Source organism: Seriola aureovittata, chromosome 4 (assembly GCF_021018895.1).
Source record: "Seriola aureovittata isolate HTS-2021-v1 ecotype China chromosome 4, ASM2101889v1, whole genome shotgun sequence".
Classification (NCBI taxonomy): domain Eukaryota; kingdom Metazoa; phylum Chordata; class Actinopteri; order Carangiformes; family Carangidae; genus Seriola; species Seriola aureovittata.
In genome coordinates this window covers 31,602,912-31,626,574 of record NC_079367.1, presented here as the reverse complement: position 1 = coordinate 31,626,574, position 23,663 = coordinate 31,602,912, and the positions used below count along the sequence as shown (strand labels likewise).

The following is a 23,663-nucleotide window of genomic DNA, read 5'->3' as shown; positions in this document are numbered from 1 at the left end:
GGACTTCACAATACGCACAGACCACAAGCCCCTTATCACACTCCTCAAGTCAAGAGCATTGGATGACCTTCCACCCAGGATACTCAGATTCCGGCTGAGACTATTCAGGTTCAAATATGACATAATACATGTACCAGGCAAGGATCTGATAATCGCTGACACATTGTCGAGAGCACCACTGCCAACAATGCTCACCAAGGCAGAAGAGGACCTGGAAAAAGAATGTAAGGCGTACGTTGACAGTGTGATGGCCCAGCTTCCAGCAACAACTACAAAACTGGATCATATCAAAAAGGCTCAAAACAAGGATGATACATGCAGACGCCTCAGTGGCCTCATAAAAAGGGGGTGGCCAAATCACAGGCAACAAGTCCATGAACAGTTACTTCCCTATTGGCCAGAGCGCTCAGATCTGCATGAGGCTGAAGGACTGATTATGAAAAGTGAGAGACTGCTTATTCCAGACCACATGAGACAGGATGTACTGCAGAAACTTCACCAAGGGCATCAAGGAATCAACAAATGCCTCGCCAGGGCAAGAGAATCGGTCTGGTGGCCAGGTATCACATCACAAATAAAGTAGATGGTGTAGCAGCACATCAGCCAAACAAGTGATTGACAGGTGCAAAGCTGTCTTCGCAAGGTTCGGGTGCCCAGAGGTTCTGATCTCAGATAATGGCTCACAATTCTCCAGCCATGAGTTTGCTCAGTTTTCAATCGACTTTGACTTCAAGCACGTGACAAGTAGCCCCAGGTATCCACGCAGCAATGGAGAAGCTGAAAGGGCTGTAAAGACTATTAAGTTACTTCTCAGCAAGGAAGGGGACTTTCACAAGGCTTTGCTGGCGTACAGGGCTACGCCCTTCGCTCAAGGGAGTTCCCCAGCACAACTCATGATGGGGAGGATGATCCGAACGCCAGTTCCCAACTCAGCTAGACAGCTACAGCCACAGTAGCCAGATCTGCAGTTGTTTAGGGAAAAGGATGCAGCCCTGAAAACACAGCAGCAGCAAGCCTTCAACCGGCGACACCGTGCACAGACTCTGCCCACTCTGACTCCTGGGCAGAAGGTTTGGATCATGCCTTCAAAGACGCAAGGTACGGTTGTGCACAACGCACACACACCACACTCTTATGTGGTGGATACACCTGGGGGACAATTGCGCCGCAACCGAGCTCATCTTAGGGTGGTGCCGACATCACAGGTTACCCGGTCAGGGAGAGTGGTTAACCCTCCAAATAGACTGGACATTTAAAAAAAAAAAAAAAAAAAAAAAGAGGGAGAATAACAGTGTTTCTTGTTATGTTCTGAATAATTCATGCTCCTTGCTGAAAATGCAGTTGTTATAAGTAATTGTGCAACAGGTTCTATTTGAGTTATCAGAGGAGCGAAACCCTTAGCTAAAAGGGGGAGATGTAATGGCAGGAGTGCGCCAAGGAGTGGCGCTGTGGGACTGTGGAGTCAGTGTGGTTCATGGTAATGTTAAGCTGACGAAGGTGTGTAAATAAAAGTTACAGAGATAACAGCACGTTGTTGTTCTTGAGTTAGACTAATAGAGACCAACAATACAGTGTGTTCTTCTTATCTCCAAGTTTTCACACTTCTCCAGTCATCGCTTCTTTGGTCTTTGTTATGTAACGTCTTTGACTTTTGCCTTTGATTGAGTTTTTTCTCAGTCTTCACATCTGCGTCTTTTACTTTTTAGTCAAGTCAAGTTATATCAGTTAAAACGTTCCTTTATATCAGCAAATAGTTCGCTCAGTGTCGGCTCATAATAAGCTCTAACAAGCAGCTTCCACCAGTCCTGACCTTTTTATTGACATTTTACCGAAATTATCTCACTTTTTTGTGATGATTTTGTTTGCATTATCACTCTCAAACATCTTTATGATGATGATGATGACATGAGACCCACCAGAGCACATTACCTTAGGCATTAATTTAACGACTGTTTGTGTAAGACTCCCAAGGGACTATGACGATCTGTGAGAAGATGAAAAGAAATGGAATGAAATATAATTTCCTGTGTTGTCGTCATTATCATTGTTCAGTGAGGAAACCGAGTGTCTGATCACTAAACATCTCTAGATGTTTGAAGATTTGCTCCATTATATGTTCAATTATCTCACTGCTGCAACAGTTTACTGGGGCAAAGAAGGTTGATTAAATCTCACTCAAATAAGAGCAGTTCTCCACCCACACTTGTCAGCTAAAGATGGAGGAGCGTGCCTCTGAAAAGGAGCTGACCTGTGAGGGTGGAGATGCATGTGGACGTAATCCATTGAGGGCGTCTCTCCCTCCATAATCATCATCATATCACTGCTTTTACAGCTTTAGTTTTACCTTTTGTTCATTTTCTGCAACATTGTCACATTTAAGGATAAGGCCTTGGGTTACAGGTATCTACATTAACTGGTTGGATGGATCTGGGTGGATCTTAATTTGGAAAAACAAAAGATTTTGCACATCTGTTTAGTGATGCAGGTGTGTGGGAGGGGATGAATGGATCAGAAGGAGCAGAAAAATCCAACACACTTTCAAAGTTGCAATAAAAAATTTATTTGCATAGTTTCAGTCCTGGCCCTTTATAGGCAAGTGGTTTTTAAACAATGGATCTTATAATAATAAACCTGATAATTACAGGTTTGTTAAAAAGAAAAACTGAAACTCACAACAGCAACTCGTTTTTAAGAATTTCAAGGAAGGAAACGTCCTGATGGAGATTCCTCTGAATACATTTTAAGGACATTTTCACCAATGTTTTCCTTCTTACACACAGACCTCAGACAGAAACAACCTACTGACTGCCTGCCTGCCTGCCTGACTGACTGACTGACTGACTGACTGACTCACTCACAGGTTCAAACATGACTGACAGTGGAGGAGTTGGCTGTGATTAGTTTTTCTCCTGCTGCAACTGACCTGACTTTCACAACTTTAAACTTCAACCTCTGAAGGTTTACGGATCAGGAAGTGCACAGGTGTTGACCTTTGACATCTAAGCAGTTGGGACATGGAGGGGTAGAAACATTCAAACCAGCCCAGATGGAGGAGAGATCAGATGGTTCAACAGTTTGTTTCTCAGCGAATCATCAGTGCTCCCAAAACACCATATAAAAACAACATTAGACATTTGACATTAGAGGACCCAACAAATATTACTATAGCTGTCAACTCTGTGACATCATAGTAACAGATATAAAGAAGGTTTGACATGAAGTTGGTATCTCAAACACGTCTTGTTAAACCAGAGTGATCGATGACGGATACGCTGTGGTCAAGGAGACGCGATGTCACAGTGATGGACGATAGAGTACTGTGCCAGTATAGTGCTAGATAGATAAGACCTGCAGACAGATGCTGAGGCAGCTGGTGGAAGAATTGTCCAGCAAGTACCAAACTATAGAAGACATCAAGCCAGAAAACTGATGTGGAACCTCTCACTAAATCAGTAAGCCATGATGATGATGATGATGATGATGATGATGATGATGATGATGATTTTGTTTATTATCTTTGATACAGTAAGATTAAATCAAAAAATTGAAGGTAGATTGTCTGTACATGACTGGTACAGAGGTCTGGACCTCCACCTGTTCATGTTCATGAAAGAAAGTCTGAGAAAACTGCTGAATGTGGTGAGTTCTGTTTAATCACTTGAATTTGGCTTAACAACTCCATATGCAGTCACTATGACGAGAGCCCTCTAAAAATTTCAGAATTATAAAGAACCTACCAACAAAATAGTACTCTTCTCATGCTGGTCCCGGGCATAGTTATGTCACTTCTACATTTCAGGTCTACGTAGAGCCATCAGTGGACACTTTATAAGAGGAGCTGTTGGTCATTGACTTTCCTTAGGCAAACACTGTCTGCATTGGCACTAATTACCTCAAAGTGTATACACAAGATCACAATCAAGTGTACTGTATTCCCATGGCATGTGTGGACTACAAATATGGAGCACAAAGGATAAACTCTATGAAACACACAAAAGGAAACAGCTGCAAACTCAAAACACAGATGCTTTGAAAAACATCACATCATGCATCACAAAAGTAACTGCTACTTAAACTAGAGAAATATTACACATTTGTGTTTTGATTGTTTTGTGGCAGTGATGGTAATTTCAATCTTTTACTCATCAAGTGTTTTGTGTCAGGCACCTCTCCTCTACACAGAGAATGGTTGGAGAGTTGGAAACACCAACTATCTCAGGATGATGTTTTAATCAAATGGATTCATACACAAAGTATAGAACTCCACAAGATGTCTTGCTTAAAGAAGCATTTGTGTTCAAAAACTTTTACTGAATTGCACCAGAAACTGTTTGTCCCTGATTGACTGGACTGATCTGGGTGCAGCTCTTTAGACCATTTCAAGGTGGTTTTCAGTCCCACAGAGATCTTCTGTAGAACCTCGATCACAATGTTTTGTGGGTCTGGAGAGTTTGTTCCAGAAGCTTCTCTCCTGATGAATCTCTGACCTTTTGACCTTTCACCTCCTCCTCACAGGAAATCGAGTCCCTGCTGGTGAACTGGAGTGGGCCAGACCTCAGCGGGTTCGGAGAGCTGGTTCTGGAGGGCTCCTTCAAGGTCCACAGAGTGAAGAAGGAGAGAGCGTTCTTCCTGTTCGATAAGATGCTGCTGATCGCCAAGAAGAGGCTCGAACAGTTTATCTATAGCACACATATATTCGTAAGCTCATCAATGTTGTTCTAATAGTCTTATCATGATTTGAAGAGCCACTAAGCCCCTAGTTTTACTGTGCCATGATGGTATAGGTGCTGATGATGGTTTACTTCCATAAAAATAGTCAAATTTAAAGATTTTTTTGCAAAAATATTGAGTCTTCAAAAAAACAGATTCATGTTAGATAACATGTCGAACCTTCCTTTTGAACAGGTGTATCACTCATGTATTTGTCTTTATGTTTCCCTCTCTCTGCTGCAGTGCTGTAATCTGCTGCTGGTGGAGACGCTGAAGGATCCGTTGTGTTTCAGAGTGTCAGACCAGACGATTCCCAAACAGCAGCACATCGTCCAGGTGAGTGCTGGAATGATGGTACCTCAGGAACCAAGTCCTCAACATTTTGATCCACCTCCAACCCCACTGACCTGAGGTCATGTCAGAGTCAGTCTGAGATTATTTGATGTTAAAAAAGATAAACAATACAGCTGATTAATCTGCAGCTATTAATTACCATTTAGTCATTTAAGTGATTTTTCAAGCAACAGTGTCAAACATTCAATGGTTTCTTCAGTGTGAGGATTTTTTTATATCATTATAAATGTTATACACTGTATTTGGCTTTTGGCCTGTTTGAACAAAATATCCATTTCAATAAGTCGCTGTGGAGATTTTGAAAAAATATTTATCACTATGTTTTGACATGTTATAGTGTTAAGTTTGAATCAATCAGTCAGTAGTTGCAGCCCTAATAAAAAATGAATAAACAGCACAGAAACATGAACTAATGACACAAGGTCATAATTACAGAAAGGTTATTGGTTACAGTGTCGACTGACTGTACTAACTCCTGTATTTCTGTCACTAATGCTACCTCATGCAGACAAAGAACCAGGAGGAGAAGAGACTGTGGGTGCACTACCTCAAGAGACTGATCGTAGAAAACCATCCTGCTTCACTCCCACAGAAGGTGAGGGGGGTGAACCAGTGTTTTACATCCATATAACTACGATATTACATCCAGAACTTCTGCTGTTGTTTTTACTGTCAGCACTGAGTATCAGTACTGGACCAAAGGCATTAAAGGCGGAAGTTATAGTAGTAGTTGTAGTGTCAGTTGCAGAAGAGTAGTATTACTATTGTACTTTTAGCAGGAGTAGTAGTTTTACTGTAGTACTGGTAATAGTAGAAGAAGATACAGCAGTAACCAGTTGTAACAGGAACTAAAACTGCTAAATTAATCAAAGTAGCAGGATTAACTAAAGTCATACAGTAGATGTAATGTCGCTGGTACTAGCAGCATCAGTAATTTGGTCTTTCCTGCCACCTGCTGGTCATTTACACAAATTTCACTGCACTTTGAAAAACTGGATCCATGAGAGGGAAGTCCTGAGCACTGCCTTCTTTTCTGTTTCTGTTTTGAGGAAATATATCACAAACTAAACAAAATGTACACAAAAGACAAACACACAAATCAACACGTCTGTACAACTATCTTTGTACCATAACCCAAACTCTAATACCAAGGCTGTGTCCGAAATCACTCACTAATCCCAGTATAGTCCACTATATACTGAGTTCACCATTTTGGCTGAATGTATAGTAAGAATTCTTCTACCCTACACAGTGGACTAGTATCCCAGAATGCATCATGTAAGGTAGTGTACAACCGATGGTCACTAACCAAGTAATATATACCTGCATTGTGCTCTTGCTCAAAAAAAGAAGAACAGTGCAGAGAAAATGTCAAGTGATGTCCTAATGTGTTTTAACATTTCACAGATCAGTGTATATAGTCTTCTACATAGGACTGTCTGGATAGTGAGTAGGGAGGAGTGAATTAGTGAGTGGTTTCAGACACAACCCAGATCTTAACCCTCAAACAACCATCTCAACTTTTGGGGTCCAGCATTTTGGTCTTGATAAAGCCCCATGCACCGCACAAGTACAATGGGCTCCCAGTTTTCAGACCCCATTGTAGTGTACACCATTAATATAGTTAAAAAAAAAACACACACACACACACACACATGCACACACTAACACACGCAAAACATATTTTCTGGATGCAGTAGTATCTCTAAGTTGTAGCGACTGCGGACATCTATCCACTCACGTTCTGAACTTGAGCCTGGAGCAGTGAACGACATCGACATCAGATCCAACACCAAATCATTCTGCACAGGTACATTGACTTAACAAATACAGTAAGATATGATTACCAGAACAAACGTTTTGGTTTAGAATACATTTGACTCTTGAAACTGTGAGTTTGACTTTTACTCCTCTGTTTCTCTGAATGAGGCTTTTTCTTCTGTGTACCGTGTGAATCTCTTTTACCAGAAATATGAGAACTAAACAAAACAGTTCATTGGAGGAATTTAAATCACAGAAAGTACTGACCAACTGTACCTTCCGCTGATGCAACTGTTACTCTACACAAACCAAGTGACAAACTCGCCCCTCCCCTCCGACAAGCTTGACCATGAGCTGGTTTCACAAAGATAGACTGTGACTGCGGTTTATATAACAATTATATAACAAATAGTCATACTTCACTGTATCCATCTGCTCAGCTCAGTTTACCCCACTAGAACATGTTGTCTCTTGTTTTTTTGTGCTACTCCTCATCGCCGGTGTCATTGATTGTTACCATGATAACATTGGTCTTAGGACCTTAGCCTGGGGGTAAGGTGTTAAATTTTTTTGGCTTAAGTCAGTCAGTCAGACTCTGTTTTTATTTTTGTGAAACTTTTTTACATGTATTAAACTAATCTATGAACGCAATGAACACTGAACCCACACTACAGACCAGTCTGAAATATCTTTGTGAAACTGGCCCCAGGTGGTGCTTTCAGAAGTGCTCAGGTCTCTCTGAACAGTCATTTAATTTCTTAGCATGCATTAGCACAGGTCGCCAGTCTTTTAAAGTTAAGTGATAAAAAAAAAATGTTTCAGTATTCAGGACCTCAAAGTCTGACCCACATGAAATAAAATTCCAAACAGACCATAAAACAGACCCTGACTGTCAGAAAGTCCATTTAGAGACCGCATCATTTAACTTATCATTGTTATTTGTACAAACACCTCATAAAGAATGACTGAGGAGACATTTATTTTCTGCCTCTTATCTTATCTTCCAGGCGAGACAGGTCCTGGGAGACAACTTCTGTCAATGTGAGCACACAACCACACACACGCACACACACACATACACAAACGCACATTCAAGCAGAAAGATAGGAACACACAAATTTAAAGAAACACACACACAAGAACACGCATTTCTTTTGGCAGTCCTGTTTACAAGCATCATACCATTTTATTCATAAATAAATCCACTGTGAGTGGCTGATTTTAGCATGTGATGATGGGGTCACATCACTTCCTGTGTTTAAGCGCCCCAGTTTGACCAGGACAACCTAAAGAAGTCCTCTGCCTCGCCACGACTGGATGACATCTACAGCTATCACAGAGGAAGACGTCAATCAGGTCAGGGTTAGTGGTCATTTTCTCTGTGCTGCAGTTTAACAAGATGATGTGATTTTAATGTACATCCATGAGAAATAACAGTTTTAACAGAGTTGGAAAGATGCTTAATGTAGTCATTAAAATAATACCTGAGGGTCTCTCTGCTGTTTGTCCCTCCAGAGCCTCCAGAGCTGCTGATGTACACACCTGAGAAGTCCAGGAAGAGTCTGCCGCTACTGCTGGAGGGAAACCTGCCATACAGACGCACCAGGAGACAGTCAGGTAGACAGAAACACCTGGGGACAGTCAGGGAGACAGAGACAGAAAAAACAGGAGACAGTCACGTAGACAGAGACAGAGAAACCAGGAGACCGTCAGGTAGACAGAGACAGCTAATCTAAATCAACAGTTGAGGACAGAAGTGTCCGTCCTCCACTGAGGACCGATGCTGTCAGTCAGTGTTCAGCTGTGAAAAGTTGATGAGATTATGAACATTTTTCCTGATAAGTGTGCAAAAAAAACTCACAGAATGATGACTCACAGAAACTTGGTATTGAGTAATAATAACAACAAAACCTGTCAGGTCAGAGTTTTAACCATGAGCCAACAGATCAAACAAAGTCTCTGTTTATTTTTCAGCTCCAGCTAAAGATATTGAAGCAGCGTTTCATCCCAATGGTGAGAATCTGTCTGAGTCAACTTGAGGATCATACTAATGATAAAGATGTACTGCACAATACAAATTCAACAGACCAACCAGGCCTGCTGAACGGTTGAAATCAGACATCACAGAATATTTGACACAGGCTTATTGTTGTTGTGGTGTGGTTGCTAAGAAGTTAAGTGCCTGTCTAATGATAACATCTGTCTCCTATCTGTCACACTCTTCCTCTCTTCTCCCTCCTGACTTTCCCACCACCCGGGGGAATCCTGCAGCTTTGAAGGTGAGTGTAGTGAAGGTGAGCACATTCAAGCTCCCCTGATGATACAGCAGGACCTCAGCAGGATACTAGATAAGTCCTCACCAGTGTCAACAGCTGACTGTATTTCCCAGCATATTTAATTATGATTATGCCTCTGTGCCAGCTATAGCGAGAGCTGAGTGGATTTTAGTGGTCAAAGGTCAAAAGTCAAAGTTGTGTTGACTTCAGAAAGCATGATTTTGGCTATGTGATTGTAATAGCTCAGTAACGCTTTGAGGGCATTTCTTCACATTTGGTAAACTAAATTAAACTAATTAGATTTTGGTGGTCAAAGGTCAAAGGTTAAGGTCAGTGTGACCTCACAAAACACTTTTTGGCCATAACGAGAGTCAAGACTTCACACAGAAATTATGACAAAATTTCAAACAAATATTTTATATTTTATATAACTCTGGATAAACTGTGTTTTCTGTGTGTTTCTGATTGAAAAACAAATCATTAAATCAATAAGCCATCATATGCTGAGGGACTGTTAATAACATATAACATATGTGAATGGTTTTGATGTATAGAGTTGTGTTAATATTTGGTGATACAGCATGAGTTCAAAGTGACTGTGGTGGTATATGGTGCTGTCTTGTGTCTTGCAGCAGGCGGGCAGTGAGGGCGAGCTGTGCAAGGCCGACAGTCTAGGCTCAGCTGGCAGCAGCAGCACACTTGCATCCTCTGTCATTGAGGTGGATGCTGAACGGCCTGAACTGGGCCTGACACAACAGCTCCGACCTAATCATGAGGAAGAGGTATTTCACTGTGATGTGATGTGAGAACAGCTTGAGACTTGATTTGTCCCTCAGCATCAAATAAGACTGCTCACCGAATTTAACCCATAGAGGTTTGGACTTAAGTCAGACATGTATACATGTATAATGTATTGTAAAAAAAAATTGAAATTCTTAAAATGAGTCGACCTGAACTTAATCTTCTTGACTTGGACTTGACCTGAAAGATTATAAACGACCCTGCTTCTGTATTACGAATAGATTTCAATCTTCACTATTCTTTTTCTGTCCTTGTCTTTATCTGTTCTAATGACCAGGAAGATGAAGAAGAAGAGTTAACCCCCCTTAGTCATCCTCCCACTCTGTCCATCACTGAGGAGATCCTGGAGTTCATCAACCAGAGCAGAGCCAGAGAGGGACTCACCTCTATTCATACTGATGCAACGGTTAGAGACAATTTACCTGTAATCTATACATATAACACCTATGATAGGACACAACTTATGACCTGATTTGTCTACACACTTAATCTGTTTTATTCAGATTAATATACTACAGGATATTGTACCATACTCTTCTGTACTTAACTGTAATCTGCTGAACAAGATGAGTGTATCAGTCAGACCAGTCTTAAGCCCTGCTTGTGGCTCGTTTTAAAAGGGGGGAGAGGACTTCAGGCACTTTGCAGCCTGTGCATTCAACTGATAATTACAATATATACTCAGTTGGCAGTTTATTAGGAACACCAAGCTAAAACTAATGCAGCCTACTTCAACAGTCCTGTAATTTTAATGTTATTAATTGTTGTCAAGACTGTGTGATCATTGTGGAGGATGTAGTGTGTGGAGCTATTGAGCTGTGTTACATTATACAGAGAGGTGTTTCTGTTCTTTAGCCTACCTTCTCTAAATGTGACAAAAGAGTAGTAACACCAGGACACCTTGGTGGGAGTTCATAGAGGCGGAGATGTATAACATAAACTTCACAAAGCGCTACGTTGGTAGGCAAGGATCCAACGTCAGTATTTTAGCATTTAGTGTTAGCTAGAACCATTAGGCACCTTAAAGTACATGTCAAAAATACGCTTAAAAGTACAAGTACACAAAAAAACGACTTTGTTACAATAAGGAGAGTAAATGTAATTTGTTACTTCCAACCCTGCTGATGACAGCCCTTATGGAAAGGGTTAGGTTTCGGTTTCATCATCTGGGGACCATGAATTAGCCAGTAATTGTCTAGATATCTTCAGACTCATTTTAAAACACCATTGTCTTACTTTTCTTCCAGGAGAAAGTAAATCAGTCCAAAGGGAGTCAGTCTCCAACTAACCAGAGCAATTTCACCTGCCCACTGCCCCCAGTTGTCTGCTCCTCCAGCCCAGAGCAAAGACCTGCAAAGCAACAGGAGCAGGAAAGATCAGAGATGGAGGATGACGGCACCCTGCAGAGTCAGACCAGTAACTCTGACAAGGAAAATGAAGCAACAAATGAAGTCAAAGAAATTCCAGATGCAACAAGTCACGTGGAAAAGGGAGTGGAACTAGATGCAGAGACACAAGGAGAAGGGGTAGATAAAGAGAAAGAAGACAAGAAAACAAGGGAGGAAGGAGAGGGACAGTGCATCATCTTGGCTGCAACATCAGATCACCCCTCCATCTCAGCAGAGGAAGAAAGAGAGAACAGTAGGGAAGAGGCGAGCAATGAGGCCACCACTTCCTCCCCAAATCCAGATCTCTCTCATCACCCCATCCAGAGATGCCAGCCACCTACAAGAGGCTCCCACCTCACCAAACGTGACAAGAAGATCATCGAAAAGATCAGGAGTTACTACGAGGCAGCAGCCGAAGCCGATGAGGATGATGTGGAGGAGGAAAATGAACAGGGAGAGGGAGTGGCATCAAGGAGGAGGAACAGTTTCTCACAAATCCCATCTGGCTTGGTGAAGGAGTCTGTGTCACGCTTTGATGTGGGTGGACACCAGGGTGAAACAGAGAGCACACAGTCCAAGTATGAAACAACTGAAGCAATCGACAGAGAGAATGATCGAGAGGCAGAGCCCTGCTCCCCCACTGGTCCCATCTCTTCCCCAACTCCACTCTCAGCATATGCAGAGAATGATAGACAGGCAGATAAACCAATCAGCTCCCTGGATTTCGATGCAGAAGGCCCAATCAAGACACCAATGCTTACTGTAATCCAGGACAAGGAGACGCCAAACCAAGTGGGTCTCAATCTGCAGTTGAACCAAAACAGGCCTGTTGGAGAACGAACTGAGATACAGGACAACAACGGAAAGGTGTGCACAGGACTACTAGAGGAAGGACTGGATGACAGGCAGGATGGAAACTCAAATGTTGTGCCTACTGGGGAGCAAGGTGGTCACTTACTGCAAGCGGTGGGATCATCTAACACCAAACAGTACAAGTGCAGAGATGAAACAACCAAAACTTGTGTTATGAAAGGTGTTATGAAAAGCGATGAACGTAACCAATGGGACCCAGCAGAGCCGAAGAGAAGCCAGAAAGAACCCTCTACACCTCTGACACCTACAGAACAATGTCAAAAGACTGAGACTACAAGCCATTCCACTTGGACTGTAACCAAACACAGAGACCTGGCCAAGACAAGCCTTGAGGATCTTACCAGTCAAATAAAAGTGGGTCGATGGTCCCGCCACTCCAGGATTGTCACTGCTAACCGGGCGTTGTTTGAGGGCATGGGGTCGGATGTAACCAGTGTTGGGTTGTTTGAGTCCAGCCCTGTGGTGGACCCTGTGTTGATAGAAAACTCAGAGCGTATTCTGAGCAAGGTCCAAACACTGGCCCGGATGTATAGTGCCAAAGCCAGTACCATGAAGATCCCGCTGCATCAGAAACGGGCCAGTGCTGTACAGAACCAATCATGGGGCTCAGGTAGACTGTCTGGACACTCAACTCTAACCCTGACACAGGTTCCATCCCAGACTCAACAACAGACCCCTTCTAAGAACTGGCAACAAACACAATACCAGATGGGAATCAATAATTCAGATACCCACACGGGATCCAAAACTGGAACACAAACTCACATCAAGACCAAGGTTCAGAGTCAAACCCAAACACAAACTAAGCAGCAATTGCAGATCCAAACTAAGAGCCAAATCTCGAGTCAGGCACAGACTCATTACCAAAGGCAATACCAGACCCAGACTATGAGCTGGGAGTACCAGAGGATCCAGGAGGAGGGGATGATTAACAGAGCAGAGAGCCTGACAGTTGGTAGGTTGGCCTTTCTAAAATTCAGACACTCAGACTGACCAACTTTCATACCTGTAGAGCCACATGGCTGTATGGCCAATGGTCATTGTAATCCATTACTGAGGGGTTTTCTGTTGTTCTCTTCTAGATTTCCAGAGGTCGGTGATGCCCCCCTGTGAACCTCTGCTCTTTGGTCATGTGTTTGTCAAAGAGCAGCTGACCTCAGCCTGTCACCACCAAATGAATGACTTCACCCTCTCCAGGCCCAGGGACTTCATCTCTGCCTTGACTAAAGAAAGAGACTCTGTTGTAGGCTGTAGATCAGGTGACAAATCCCAGACCAGCTCCCAGAGCCCTAGGGAAAATCCAGTTACCTCACAAAGAGATCAATCTTCCAATCAGGCACAGGATAACAGCTATGACCCGGGGCGCACCTCCTCTGACAGGTGCATGGCTTCTACATCTGCCAGGAGTCACCTCAGTGCACAACCTGAAGATGAGAGCTACAGTTCATGCTGCTCTGCCACAAACACACCCTCGACTCCAACCATGACCTTGGATTGTGGAGTAACCAAGCTCAGCTCCACCTGTTTCGCAGGGAAAGATGAAGCCCTGCATCAAAACAGAGAGGTTTATACAGATACTGAGGAGACAGAGAAAAAAGGGGGGTGAGTGAATAATACTTACAAACACAGGAAAATGACATGATGAGCTCAAAGGGGTAGGAGTTAAGGTGATAATTATGAAAGGTAAAGGTGCCAGGATCATTGAGTAACTGTAAAATATGCAAATAATAACAGCAGGACTGGGCATGCACTTGACTTCCACCTTCACTACCTACTGCCTACTGAAGATATAAAGGTCAGGCTTTATAGTGAATACAGATGTCTGAAGCTGCTGCTTCTAATGACGACTAGATCCTGGTTTTAAAAAAAATAAATAACAGGACATTTAGGATTGTTTATTATTATTATTATTATTATTTATTACTACATTTATAAAACAACAGGTTAGGGTCTGTATAGCCAATTACACCTCTTCTGCTTAAAAATCTGTTTAAAGAGTCATAAGGATGTGTGTGTGATGGACATTTGACAGGTTTCTTTCCAGTGGTGTTAGCCCGTTTCATATGCAGCATATCTGCATTTAATTCCTGCAGCACATGACAAGAATTTCAGCAAATTCCCAACCAATTCAATACCAAATTAAAGCTGCAAGCAACGTTGCGTGGGCCCTTGCCCTGTCACACACCTCAGTTGTGCTGGGAGGACGCAACTAGATGCAGCCAACATGCATTATATTCCTGCATATCACGTGTAAACCAGACCATGAAAATGTCATGTAAATCAAATGATGATTGTCACTCAAGGGTTAATTCCTTTTTTTGGTAGGTGGTGCTATGACTATGATTTCATATAAACATGCACATGTCTTCACTGCGGGACTCTCATCAAAAATGTGAAGTTTGGAGTAGATTGGACATTGAAATTTAACAGCCACACCTTCAACCACAACTCACAGTTTTCACTGTAAAGCATCATCAAGGTCTTTTCTGACCAAGTTTGAGATGGGTGTGGTCAACCCGCTAGGAGAAGTACATCAAATTGTAAAACATGATATTTGCCACTAAGGGGGCGCTATGATTATCACTAAATATTGGCCAGTAGATGTCTTCAGGCCAGGACTCTTATTAAACCATATAAAGTTTGGGGCAGTTTGGACAATGTGTGTCACCGCGCCACCACAGGCAGGCCGTTCAATGAAAACTCAAAAGCTTTGCAAGTTCTTAAGATGAAACTGACCAAATATGATGTTGATATGATCAATTCCATTGGAAGAGTTTGTTAAATTGGAAAAATTGCACAAGAGCTGTTGCCAGGCAGGATGCTTTATGTTTTTTTTTTTTGTTTGTTTGGTTTTTTTAATATGTTTTGGAGGTATTTTTGCATTTAATTGGATAGTTGCAGTGAGAGAGAGACAGGAAACCCAAACCAGGCCACTGCAGCTAGGACTTTATGTTTTGAGGTTGTCCGTGTGTTTGTCCCATACTCCTGAATGTGATATCTCAGTGACACCTTGGGGGAACTTCTTCAAATTTTGGCACGCACATTCATTTGGACTCAAAGATGAACTAATTAGATTTTGGTGGCGTTTAAAGGTCATTGTAACCTAACAAAACATGTTTTAGGCAATAACTCACTAATTCATACAGTAATTATGACACAATTGAACTCAAATATCTATAAGGATAAGATTAAGTCATTATATTTATATCCAAAAGGTCAAAGGTCAACTTCACTAATGTTCTGCAAAAACACCTCTGGTCATTATTCAACACTAATACTGCAACTTAAGGAAGGAGAGACTGTCACCATGTTTCCTGTAACTTAGCTGGTTGGTGGAGGAAACAACCATTAGGCAGTGAGTCTAGTTAGAAATGGAGTCAAGCTGAGGTGGGAGAAACTGGTGGCAACCTCCACTGTAAAGTGTAATAGGATGATAAACCTATTACTGAGCACATATACCGCCAAAACACCTCTTCTTAAAACTTCATATATTTGGAATAAAACAGTATTTTCCAAATCTTGACTAAGACACACATTGGAAGAGGTAAAACTGGCAACAGTGACGTCACTGTTTTGTGGGGAAATGTAAACAGGTTTAGACAGGATTTGTCAGGTTTATAGAGGACTATTTGTAGAGCCAACAACAGGTTACAATTGAAGCAATTCGTGTATTATCATGTTTTGTTGTTTGCCAGTTATGTTAGTCATTGCTTGTTTCAGTCTTGATTAACTTTCCAAAGACATTGTTTGATTCTCCTCCTGGTTTTCTGCAGGTCACAGCAGAGTGCTGCACACCCTGTCTCCTCAGTCAGAGAAGACTCAACATCTGCAAACATCATTACCCAGCCAGCACACAAATACAAGCAGGATATACCAGCTGCACAGTATATACAAAATAAACATGTACCAGATACAGACAACATTGTGCCGGGTGCTCATGCAGAGCCTGAACACTTGGTTTGTACAAAAAACCTGGATGGAGAGCTGGTGCTAACTTTAGCAAAGAAAGATGAACTCCGAAGTGATCAGACAAAATTAAATGAGACAAAGTGTGACTTAAATTCTCCATCACAAACCAGGATGATTGTACAGGGTTCAGCAGTGATCTTTTCAGAGGAGCCACCTTTCCACAGATCCTCAAGAGACCTGGTTATTCCACCATCCCCGAGCCAGCCTTTGCACTTGACCTTTGACCCCTTTCAGGTGAATCTCACCTCAGAGGATCACAAAGCAAGAGAAAGGGCAGCACTAAGTCCAGGTCCATCACCAAATCCTACCCAACCACAGTCTCAATCAGCACAGTCAGGAGACTGTCTACCAACATTCATTAGCCAGAGGCTACCAGAAATACCCACTACTACGGGTAAACAGGCCCTGTCTAACACCTTGAATCTCAATTACACCACTCCATATGAATGCAGGTATGTCTATACCCACAAAAGCTCCTTCATAGCTTTTTACTACAAGGTACAAAAAGTAGACATTCAATAGAGTGTTCTTCAGACTCTCCTTTATAGTCTTTAAAACCTTATACCAACCGGTCCATGACCTCAACTTGACCATGTCCTGACCTGAGTTCAATTCAGCCCAGACATGGTTTTCAATTTTAGCATCTCATACACAGTAAGACTTTTAAATAATCACTATAATCACTCTAAATGAAGTTTAGCCCCTTGTTTTGCTCATTTCATGTCCTTTGGTTGTCTTTTGATAAAGTGTTGAAAGTAGAAACCTATGAGCAAATTGGCAGATTTATGATAAAGGAAACTACAAGGTTAAGTCAGGCCAAGCATTCTTTCAAGTTTGGGCCTAAGGGCACATTTGTACCGTAACCACACCAAATAACACAGTAAGGAATGCCAATTTGGCTCATTATAGCAGTAAAAATCTGCCTTCAGCCACATCACTGGGCTGTGTATCAGTTGCACTTAAATACTCAATAGTTTTTGAAAGTTAGTGGCTGGTAGAAAACAAATCATATGTATCATGTCTAACATATTTAACACTAACTGCTTAAGAAACAAGCAGATCTGAATAGCATGTAAACAACAGAAACACCAGCAACTGGAAATGAGACAATACTAATATAAACAATTAATATACTAAGTTTAACACAACAGACGAGAGTGACTGAAAACAAGGCTTCTACTAAAATACCACTATGACCAACTCATACCAACATATCAAACAGAGGGAGTTAGACAATAAGACCTGCCTCTAATAAAAGTCTGTCTCGTTGACCTTTCTCTCTGAGTGATCACGTTACAGTAAATACAGCTGAAATCCCAGCTCAGTCTTTAATTGATGTGTCTGGTGATTTTGTCAGAGGAAGTCAGTTGTAAAATCAGGATTTGACCAGAGGCAGTCCAGATATACAGTATACGAGGTTCTGACCTAGTCTTGTTAAAACAATGAGTTCAAGCTCCATCTTCCCTGATTTACTCAGCTCCACTTTCCACCTCGTCAACATAATTCATCCTCTCCCATTGTGGTTAAACCTAACCAACCTGGATAGGAGGAGCAAGTTCCCATAAAGCACTAGGTGTAAAAAGGGAGCATGCGTTACAAAGAAGTCATGTCGCAGAAAATACTATAGCAAGCAACACATCAATAGGGAAAGCAATGAAAAGAGGCCTATGCAAACAGCCAGGTTTTGTTGGATGCATCGCTTATGATTTTTCAATCTCTGTCATTTCGGTAAAACTAAACCACTGTCTGTGCTCAGTGTGGCTCATTTTGATCTGTGCCTCTCTATCAACTCCAGGGAACCAGACCAGCAGGACTCAGGATCCCCTAACAACCTGCCCATCTTCGGCCTCCTTTCAGACCACCACCCACCCTCCAGACTCTCCATGGAGACAGCCAGCCTGGGGGAGCCACCCAACCCAGCCATTGCCACCCATAGCCAGGACACAGAACCCACCTCGGCCCCCTCAGCCTTCACTCCCAGCTTAAGACACCACTCTCGTTCTCCTGTTAGAGCTCCTCCCGCCTCCTCTCCCCTGCCGCTGTCCCCCTCCTCTGTCCGAGTGCCTCCTTGCTCATCACTGTTCACTGCCGTTCCAGCATCTTCTCTGACCCCTGGATCCAGTGAAGGCTTCACCTCCCCAAACACTGGCTCCAGGGCTGTTCCCTCTTCATCCCCTACTCCCTCTGCTGGCATGACAGCCCCACCTGCCTCTTCTCCAACACCTTCCTCTGTTTCAGGGAGGTCTTTATCAGTAAGAGCAGGTGTCCCCTCCTCCCCTACACCATCCTCTTCCCCCCGCTCATCCCCCATAACTTCTTCCTCTGCATTTACCAGATCTTTAGCTGCCTCCTGTATCAGCCAGTCCATCAGTCAGAGTATGGCAAAAAAAAGCACTGCCCAGCAACAAGCCCCATCCATAAACCCAGTAAATCAAAGCCCCTCCTCCACTCCCTCCTTCCCCTCATCTCATCTACAACGGCATTCCCCTTCTCCAAAACTCCCTCCCAGTCAGCAAAGTCCCAGTACACCTGCTTATGTCCAGATGGGGTACATTAAAGATGGGCACCAGCATCCAAGGTGTCCACCATCATTTCTCCTATCCTCTTGCCCTTCTCCATCCCTCCTCCAGTTAACCACTCCCTCTCTTTCACACTGCTCACCTTCCCCATCTATGAGTCTGGCCCATCATCAACCTTCCCACTCTCCCTCGGCTTCCTCTCGTCCTTCATTCCTTCACTCATCGCAGAATGCAAACAACAACAACAACAACAACTTTAGCTTAGCTGGTTTACCAACAGTGGTCAGCAGTGGAAGTAATATCAGCAGCTGTAGCATTAACGGTGCTGTCAATAATGGGGGTTGGTCAGGAAGTCCTCAGAAGACACCGCTAGCTAATGGTAGCACTAATGCTACAGTAATGCAACAAACCCATGATCCTCTGTGGTTGGGGTCACACAACCGTGTAGCTCGGCCTTTTTCTGCATCCGAACCCAACTCACGAGTTCAGTCCCCAACTCCCTCCCCAACCCCTGCTTCGTTTGCTCGACTCTGCTCTCCACCTCCTCAACATAAGTTCTCCACCCCCATGGCGAACAAACCTCCCCACCCCCCGAGCACACGGGCAGGAGGTGCAAGTTTCCATAATCCGCTAGGCCTCACTTTGGAGCTTCCCAGGGCCTCTTCAGCAAGTTCGGCATTAGTACAGTCATCATCATGCCTGAGCCCTCGTATCCTCTCCCCTCCTCCCATCGGCGTGTCAGTGAATGTTTGGACAAATAATGTTGCAACACCTCAACCAAGAAACCCCAGATTAGCTTCCTCTTCTCCTTTGTCTCCCTTTTTTTCCACCTCAGGCTCAGCAACTTTTCCCACTTCCTCTTCTACTTCAGTCCAACTGCATAGCTCTAGAGCCTCTTCCCCGTCTCGACCCTGTCCTCCTGCAGTCCAAACACTCCATAGGTCTTTCTCCTCCAACTTGGCAGACAGACCCCCTAGTCCAGCCTGGAGCAACCCGAGTGGACTCCGCTGCTCCTGGGCAGAGAGTAGCCATAGGTCCCTTTGTTTCAGTGGAAGTGGTCGAGGGTCTTTCGACCAGCAGGAGTCCTATCCAACCAGTCCACTGAGCGGATGGTCCTCATGCAACACCTCGCAGTCCTGCCTCAGCCCCCGACCCGGGCTTCAGTCCTCACTCTCAGCTAGCAGGCTTACCCCAACGAAGGGCACCCTTGGTGGCCAGCATTTCACCAGCGTGCCATGGCCAGATGTTCGAGAGCTTTCAAACAAATATAACGGGGCTGACTGCCTCGATACAATTGGTACTTCCACTATCATCGCCACCTCTCCGTCTCTCTCCTCCCTCTCTCAGTCCTTCCTCTCCTCTCCGGCTCCATCAGACAGTCAGACAGAATGGGGAGACCCAGAGCTAGAAGAGGGTAGCTGTCGTAGCCAGCTCATCTGTGCCTATGTTGCCCACCCCTTCCATGAACAAAACCTCCCCTCATGTCTGGCCCTGTCCTCCTCAGGCACCACCTCCCCTCCAAACAACTACCCATCCGAAGTCAAACCACACCCTCAGGCCCAAACCACCACCAGAACATCTCCTGTACCCCCTGTCCCTTTCCCCGTGCCTTCAAACTCATCACCTCTACCTTTTGTCCATTCCTCTCCTACCAAGCCTGGGAACCAGAAGACCAGTTATGCCACCACAGTCAACCTCCAGATTGCTGGAAGTGGCCGAATAACCTCTTTCAGCACCGCCCAAGTTAGCCTGACCCAAACCCTTCAAGGTGGAGCAGGAGCTGGAGGACCAGGACAGGGGCATATGGTGAGGAGAGTGAGCATCAACGGACTTTCACACCTTCCTCCCCCTCTTCCTCAGAATTGCAACAGGCTTTAAAGAAAGCGAGAACTCTTCCATCATGGTCTTATAAGGGCCAAAATACAAGATGGTGGTGGAAGTAAAAAAGGCATTAGACAATGTGTGTATTTTGCTTTCTGTGCAGAGGAAGCAACACAGGTTAGTGTGTAACTTTTAGTCAGTGGTCCAGACCTTCACAAATATCCCCTGGCTGGACTTGAACCATGAACCACTCTGCTTGCCACCATGTTGGAAATGAAAAAGCAAAGCGTGGGGCCCTTTGACCTGGGAATAAGTTGTTCACATCTAAGGGACAGAATGAATGTTTTCAACTCAATGTGGCACAGATTTGAAGACACGGTGTGAAGGGGATCCATATTGGGTCTTGGCGGGCTTCTGCAAATGCTTCATACCTGAACATTAAACATGATCTTTCAAGAATGGAAATTCTACCTGCACGTTGTTCGTATATTGCAACCTGGGCTAATGACTTTGAGTGGATGCAGATAGAATTGCTTTAAAGATCCTAATATGGTAAAGAGTAATGACCATGTCTCCATCCATGGAAATGTATCACTCAGCTCTGATCTCGTAGGCTGAGCACCAAAACCCCTGACTGTCCACCGCTGTCCGATCACTGGTCAAACGGCTGAACCAGTCTGAAGTCTGTTCATTGGACAGAACAGCTCTGGACTCTGTCTGGTGATGTGACGACTTCTCACATGGAACTTTTCACTTCAGACATTTCTGTAAAAGCCAGTTAACGCAGTAAGATTTAATGAGTGGGAGTTAATCCATTCTAACACATCCTGCAAACACATACACGTTGAAGGTCCAGTGTCCACATTGCTGTATGCAATCATAGTTACTTAAAGTTTGTTTTACTATTTTCTTTTATATATTCTGTTGAACAAACATCAGCGTTTGGCTGTCTGAGGTCAGTGTTGAGGATGGGTAATAACTGTGGTTATTATTAATTCATCATTTTAACCATTTTTATAATTCTTTTTATTTTATTGTTTATTTATAAAGTTAGTCTTTTTCTCTTTGGCACTTAATATCCTTCAAGTAATGTTGGTATTTTGCACAGTGTCCTCACCGCTTGGGTGCATGCTTTGAGTTTGTGTGTGTGTGTGTGTGTGTGTGTGTGTGTGTGTTGTCTATTTGAAATGACGTGTCTTTAACTTCAGACCAAGCTGATATCTGTGTGTTTTAATGCTTATGCTTTGTTTGTTTCTGTATTGGTGTACTCAGATGGTTCATTGACTTTACACTCCCTCCTGTTGTCAGTGCTCTTCAGAAACCTTGTATCTTCAAGTTTCACCTGGTTTTGCTACATGAACTTTGTATTAAACCAAACACTGGTCATGCATCAAGTGTCACAACAGACTCAGGTTTCACTTCCCAGTAACACAGAGAGATGTACTGAAGTATACTTTAATGTACTTTATGCTAAATGCCAGTTGTGTTTGGTTTTTAATTATTTTTATGCCTCGGCGCAGGCTTTATGTTTTCAGGTTGTCTGTTAGTTCGTCCCATTCTCATGAACAAACTCAGTAACAACTGAATTTCTTCAAATTTGGTGCAAACAGTCACTCGGACTCAACAGTGAACTGATTAGAATTTGGAGGTCAATGGTCAAAGTCATTGTGACCTCACAAAATATGTTTTCAGCCATAACTCATGAAGGAGGAGGATAAAATGAAGTGATGACATTTTATATCCAAAAGGTCAAAGTTCAACTTCACTGTGACATTATAATGTTCAGCAAAATCACTTCTGGCCATTATTCAACACCGTCACTCAGTAAGAGTGAGTGTGACAAGATGTCATACAACTTGGCTGGTTGGTGGAGGAAACAATCACAAGGTCATAATTCTAATTTTCCAAATTCTTTTATAGATCATGTCACTCAGATTGAATGTCCCCACACATTCAGAAGCTGTTTTCCAACAGTTTATAGTTCCTTTTGTGATGAGAAATCACTTCACAGAAGCTGGAGAGAAAAATATATTAATCTGTATTTTAAAAAGTTAAAGTAGTGTGGATCTGAAAATGACATTTTTTAAATTTTAATGTTCAACATGAACAGTTCCTTATATTAAACAAGTCCTCCAACCTAAACAACTATTCTTACCCTACAGCGGCAGGAGAGATGCCTCAGATAAATTGTTAAAAATCACTCTTTAAAAGAAATAACTGGCCCTTTTATTTTGTGACAAAGCTGTGGTGAAGGTTAGGTTAGGGAAAGATTCTGGTTTGGGTTAAAATAAGTACTTTGTTAAGGATAGAGGATGTTTGTTGTCATGGTTACAGTAAAAAAAACACGTGGTTAAGGTTAAAGAAAAAACGTTGACTGACACAGGAAATGAACAGCAGTATTCATGTTGAACCTCCTCCCTACACAGACACCTGTCGCTATATTCTAACATTATAATATATGTTTTATAATAAGACGACAGTCTCCTTTTAAAAACAAAAAGCAAAACTAATTCTGTGAAATTCAACATTTGAAATTGTTCTGGAGGTGAAATATAAAGGTCACTTCATAAGATGTGAGGTTTCTGCAAAGTGCAGGGAACTGGAGAGAACTTAATGTTTTTAGGACCTGGTGAAAAGGAATATATTAAGTAAATCTTCATCCAATAATGCAATCAGTGAGATGTATGAAAAATAAAAGGTGTGTGGTGTAAAACAAAAACAAAGTGTGCTTTTCATTGACTGGTTGCTCTATTGTGGGCCAAACTGTACGTTCTGTGTCGATCTGTGCTTCAGCTGACAGAGCTGAGACAAATCCAACATCCAAAGAAATACTGTTTTCGACTAGAGATACAATCTGCATTGTGGATTGAGTGTGTGCATGTCATCTCTACTCGTGTGTAACTTGCTTTATCTTTCACATGATCTTCTCCACCCTTGACTCACACCCTGCTTGCCAGGTTACCTACGGACCTGAATCAGTGAATTACAGCCACAAACCTCACTTTCCAGTTGGTCTGTCTTTTTGCACAGATCAACCAAACCTGCCATACATACAGATGGGCGTGCGACCTTTCTGTTTTTAGTGGAACATATAAAGACATGTCTGATTGTGACTTCCTTGTTTTTCTGAAATCAGATACATCGCTTTGTGCAGCAGTGTGAATGCCTGTGTGTTGATAAATGATCAGTGA

At 42.9% G+C, this 23,663-nt stretch overlaps 2 protein-coding genes across 7 annotated transcripts in view; both read left to right on the top strand.

Moving 5' to 3' along the window:
- plekhg2 (pleckstrin homology domain containing, family G (with RhoGef domain) member 2) overlaps window positions 1-9,098 on the top strand; it is a 126,285-nt gene extending 117,187 nt beyond the window's left edge. For 3 of the 6 annotated variants that reach the window (XM_056374974.1, XM_056374972.1, XM_056374977.1), the window contains 6 exons: window positions 4,516-4,698; window positions 4,954-5,046; window positions 5,573-5,659; window positions 7,833-7,866; window positions 8,089-8,187; window positions 8,341-9,098. In XM_056374974.1, coding sequence (XP_056230949.1) covers window positions 4,516-4,698; window positions 4,954-5,046; window positions 5,573-5,659; window positions 7,833-7,866; window positions 8,089-8,187; window positions 8,341-8,561 — 717 coding nt within the window. In that variant the 3' untranslated portion in view covers window positions 8,562-9,098. The remainder of the gene's footprint in view (window positions 1-4,515; window positions 4,699-4,953; window positions 5,047-5,572; window positions 5,660-7,832; window positions 7,867-8,088; window positions 8,188-8,340) is intronic. The other 3 variants (XM_056374976.1, XM_056374975.1, XM_056374973.1) reach the window with 3 other exon arrangements.
- Window positions 9,099-9,370: 272 nt separating this feature from the next.
- LOC130168252 (mucin-17-like) lies at window positions 9,371-23,213 on the top strand. Its single transcript, XM_056374971.1, has 6 exons — window positions 9,371-9,883; window positions 10,180-10,308; window positions 11,150-13,118; window positions 13,246-13,765; window positions 15,937-16,584; window positions 17,928-23,213. Exons 1-6 carry the CDS (start codon window positions 9,710-9,712, stop codon window positions 20,527-20,529), a joined length of 6,042 nt encoding a protein of 2,013 aa, XP_056230946.1. The 5' UTR covers window positions 9,371-9,709; the 3' UTR covers window positions 20,530-23,213.
- Window positions 23,214-23,663: the final 450 nt, after the last annotated feature.

Coding starts and splice junctions, on each gene's coding strand:
- LOC130168252 (XM_056374971.1), top strand. CDS start 9,710: ATGGTGCTGTCTTGTGTCTTGCAGCAGGCGGGCAGTGAGGGCGAGCTG. Junction 13,119..13,245: donor AGCAGAGAGCCTGACAGTTG/GTAGGTTGGCCT, acceptor GTTCTCTTCTAG/ATTTCCAGAGGTCGGTGATG. Junction 13,766..15,936: donor GAGACAGAGAAAAAAGGGGG/GTGAGTGAATAA, acceptor GGTTTTCTGCAG/GTCACAGCAGAGTGCTGCAC.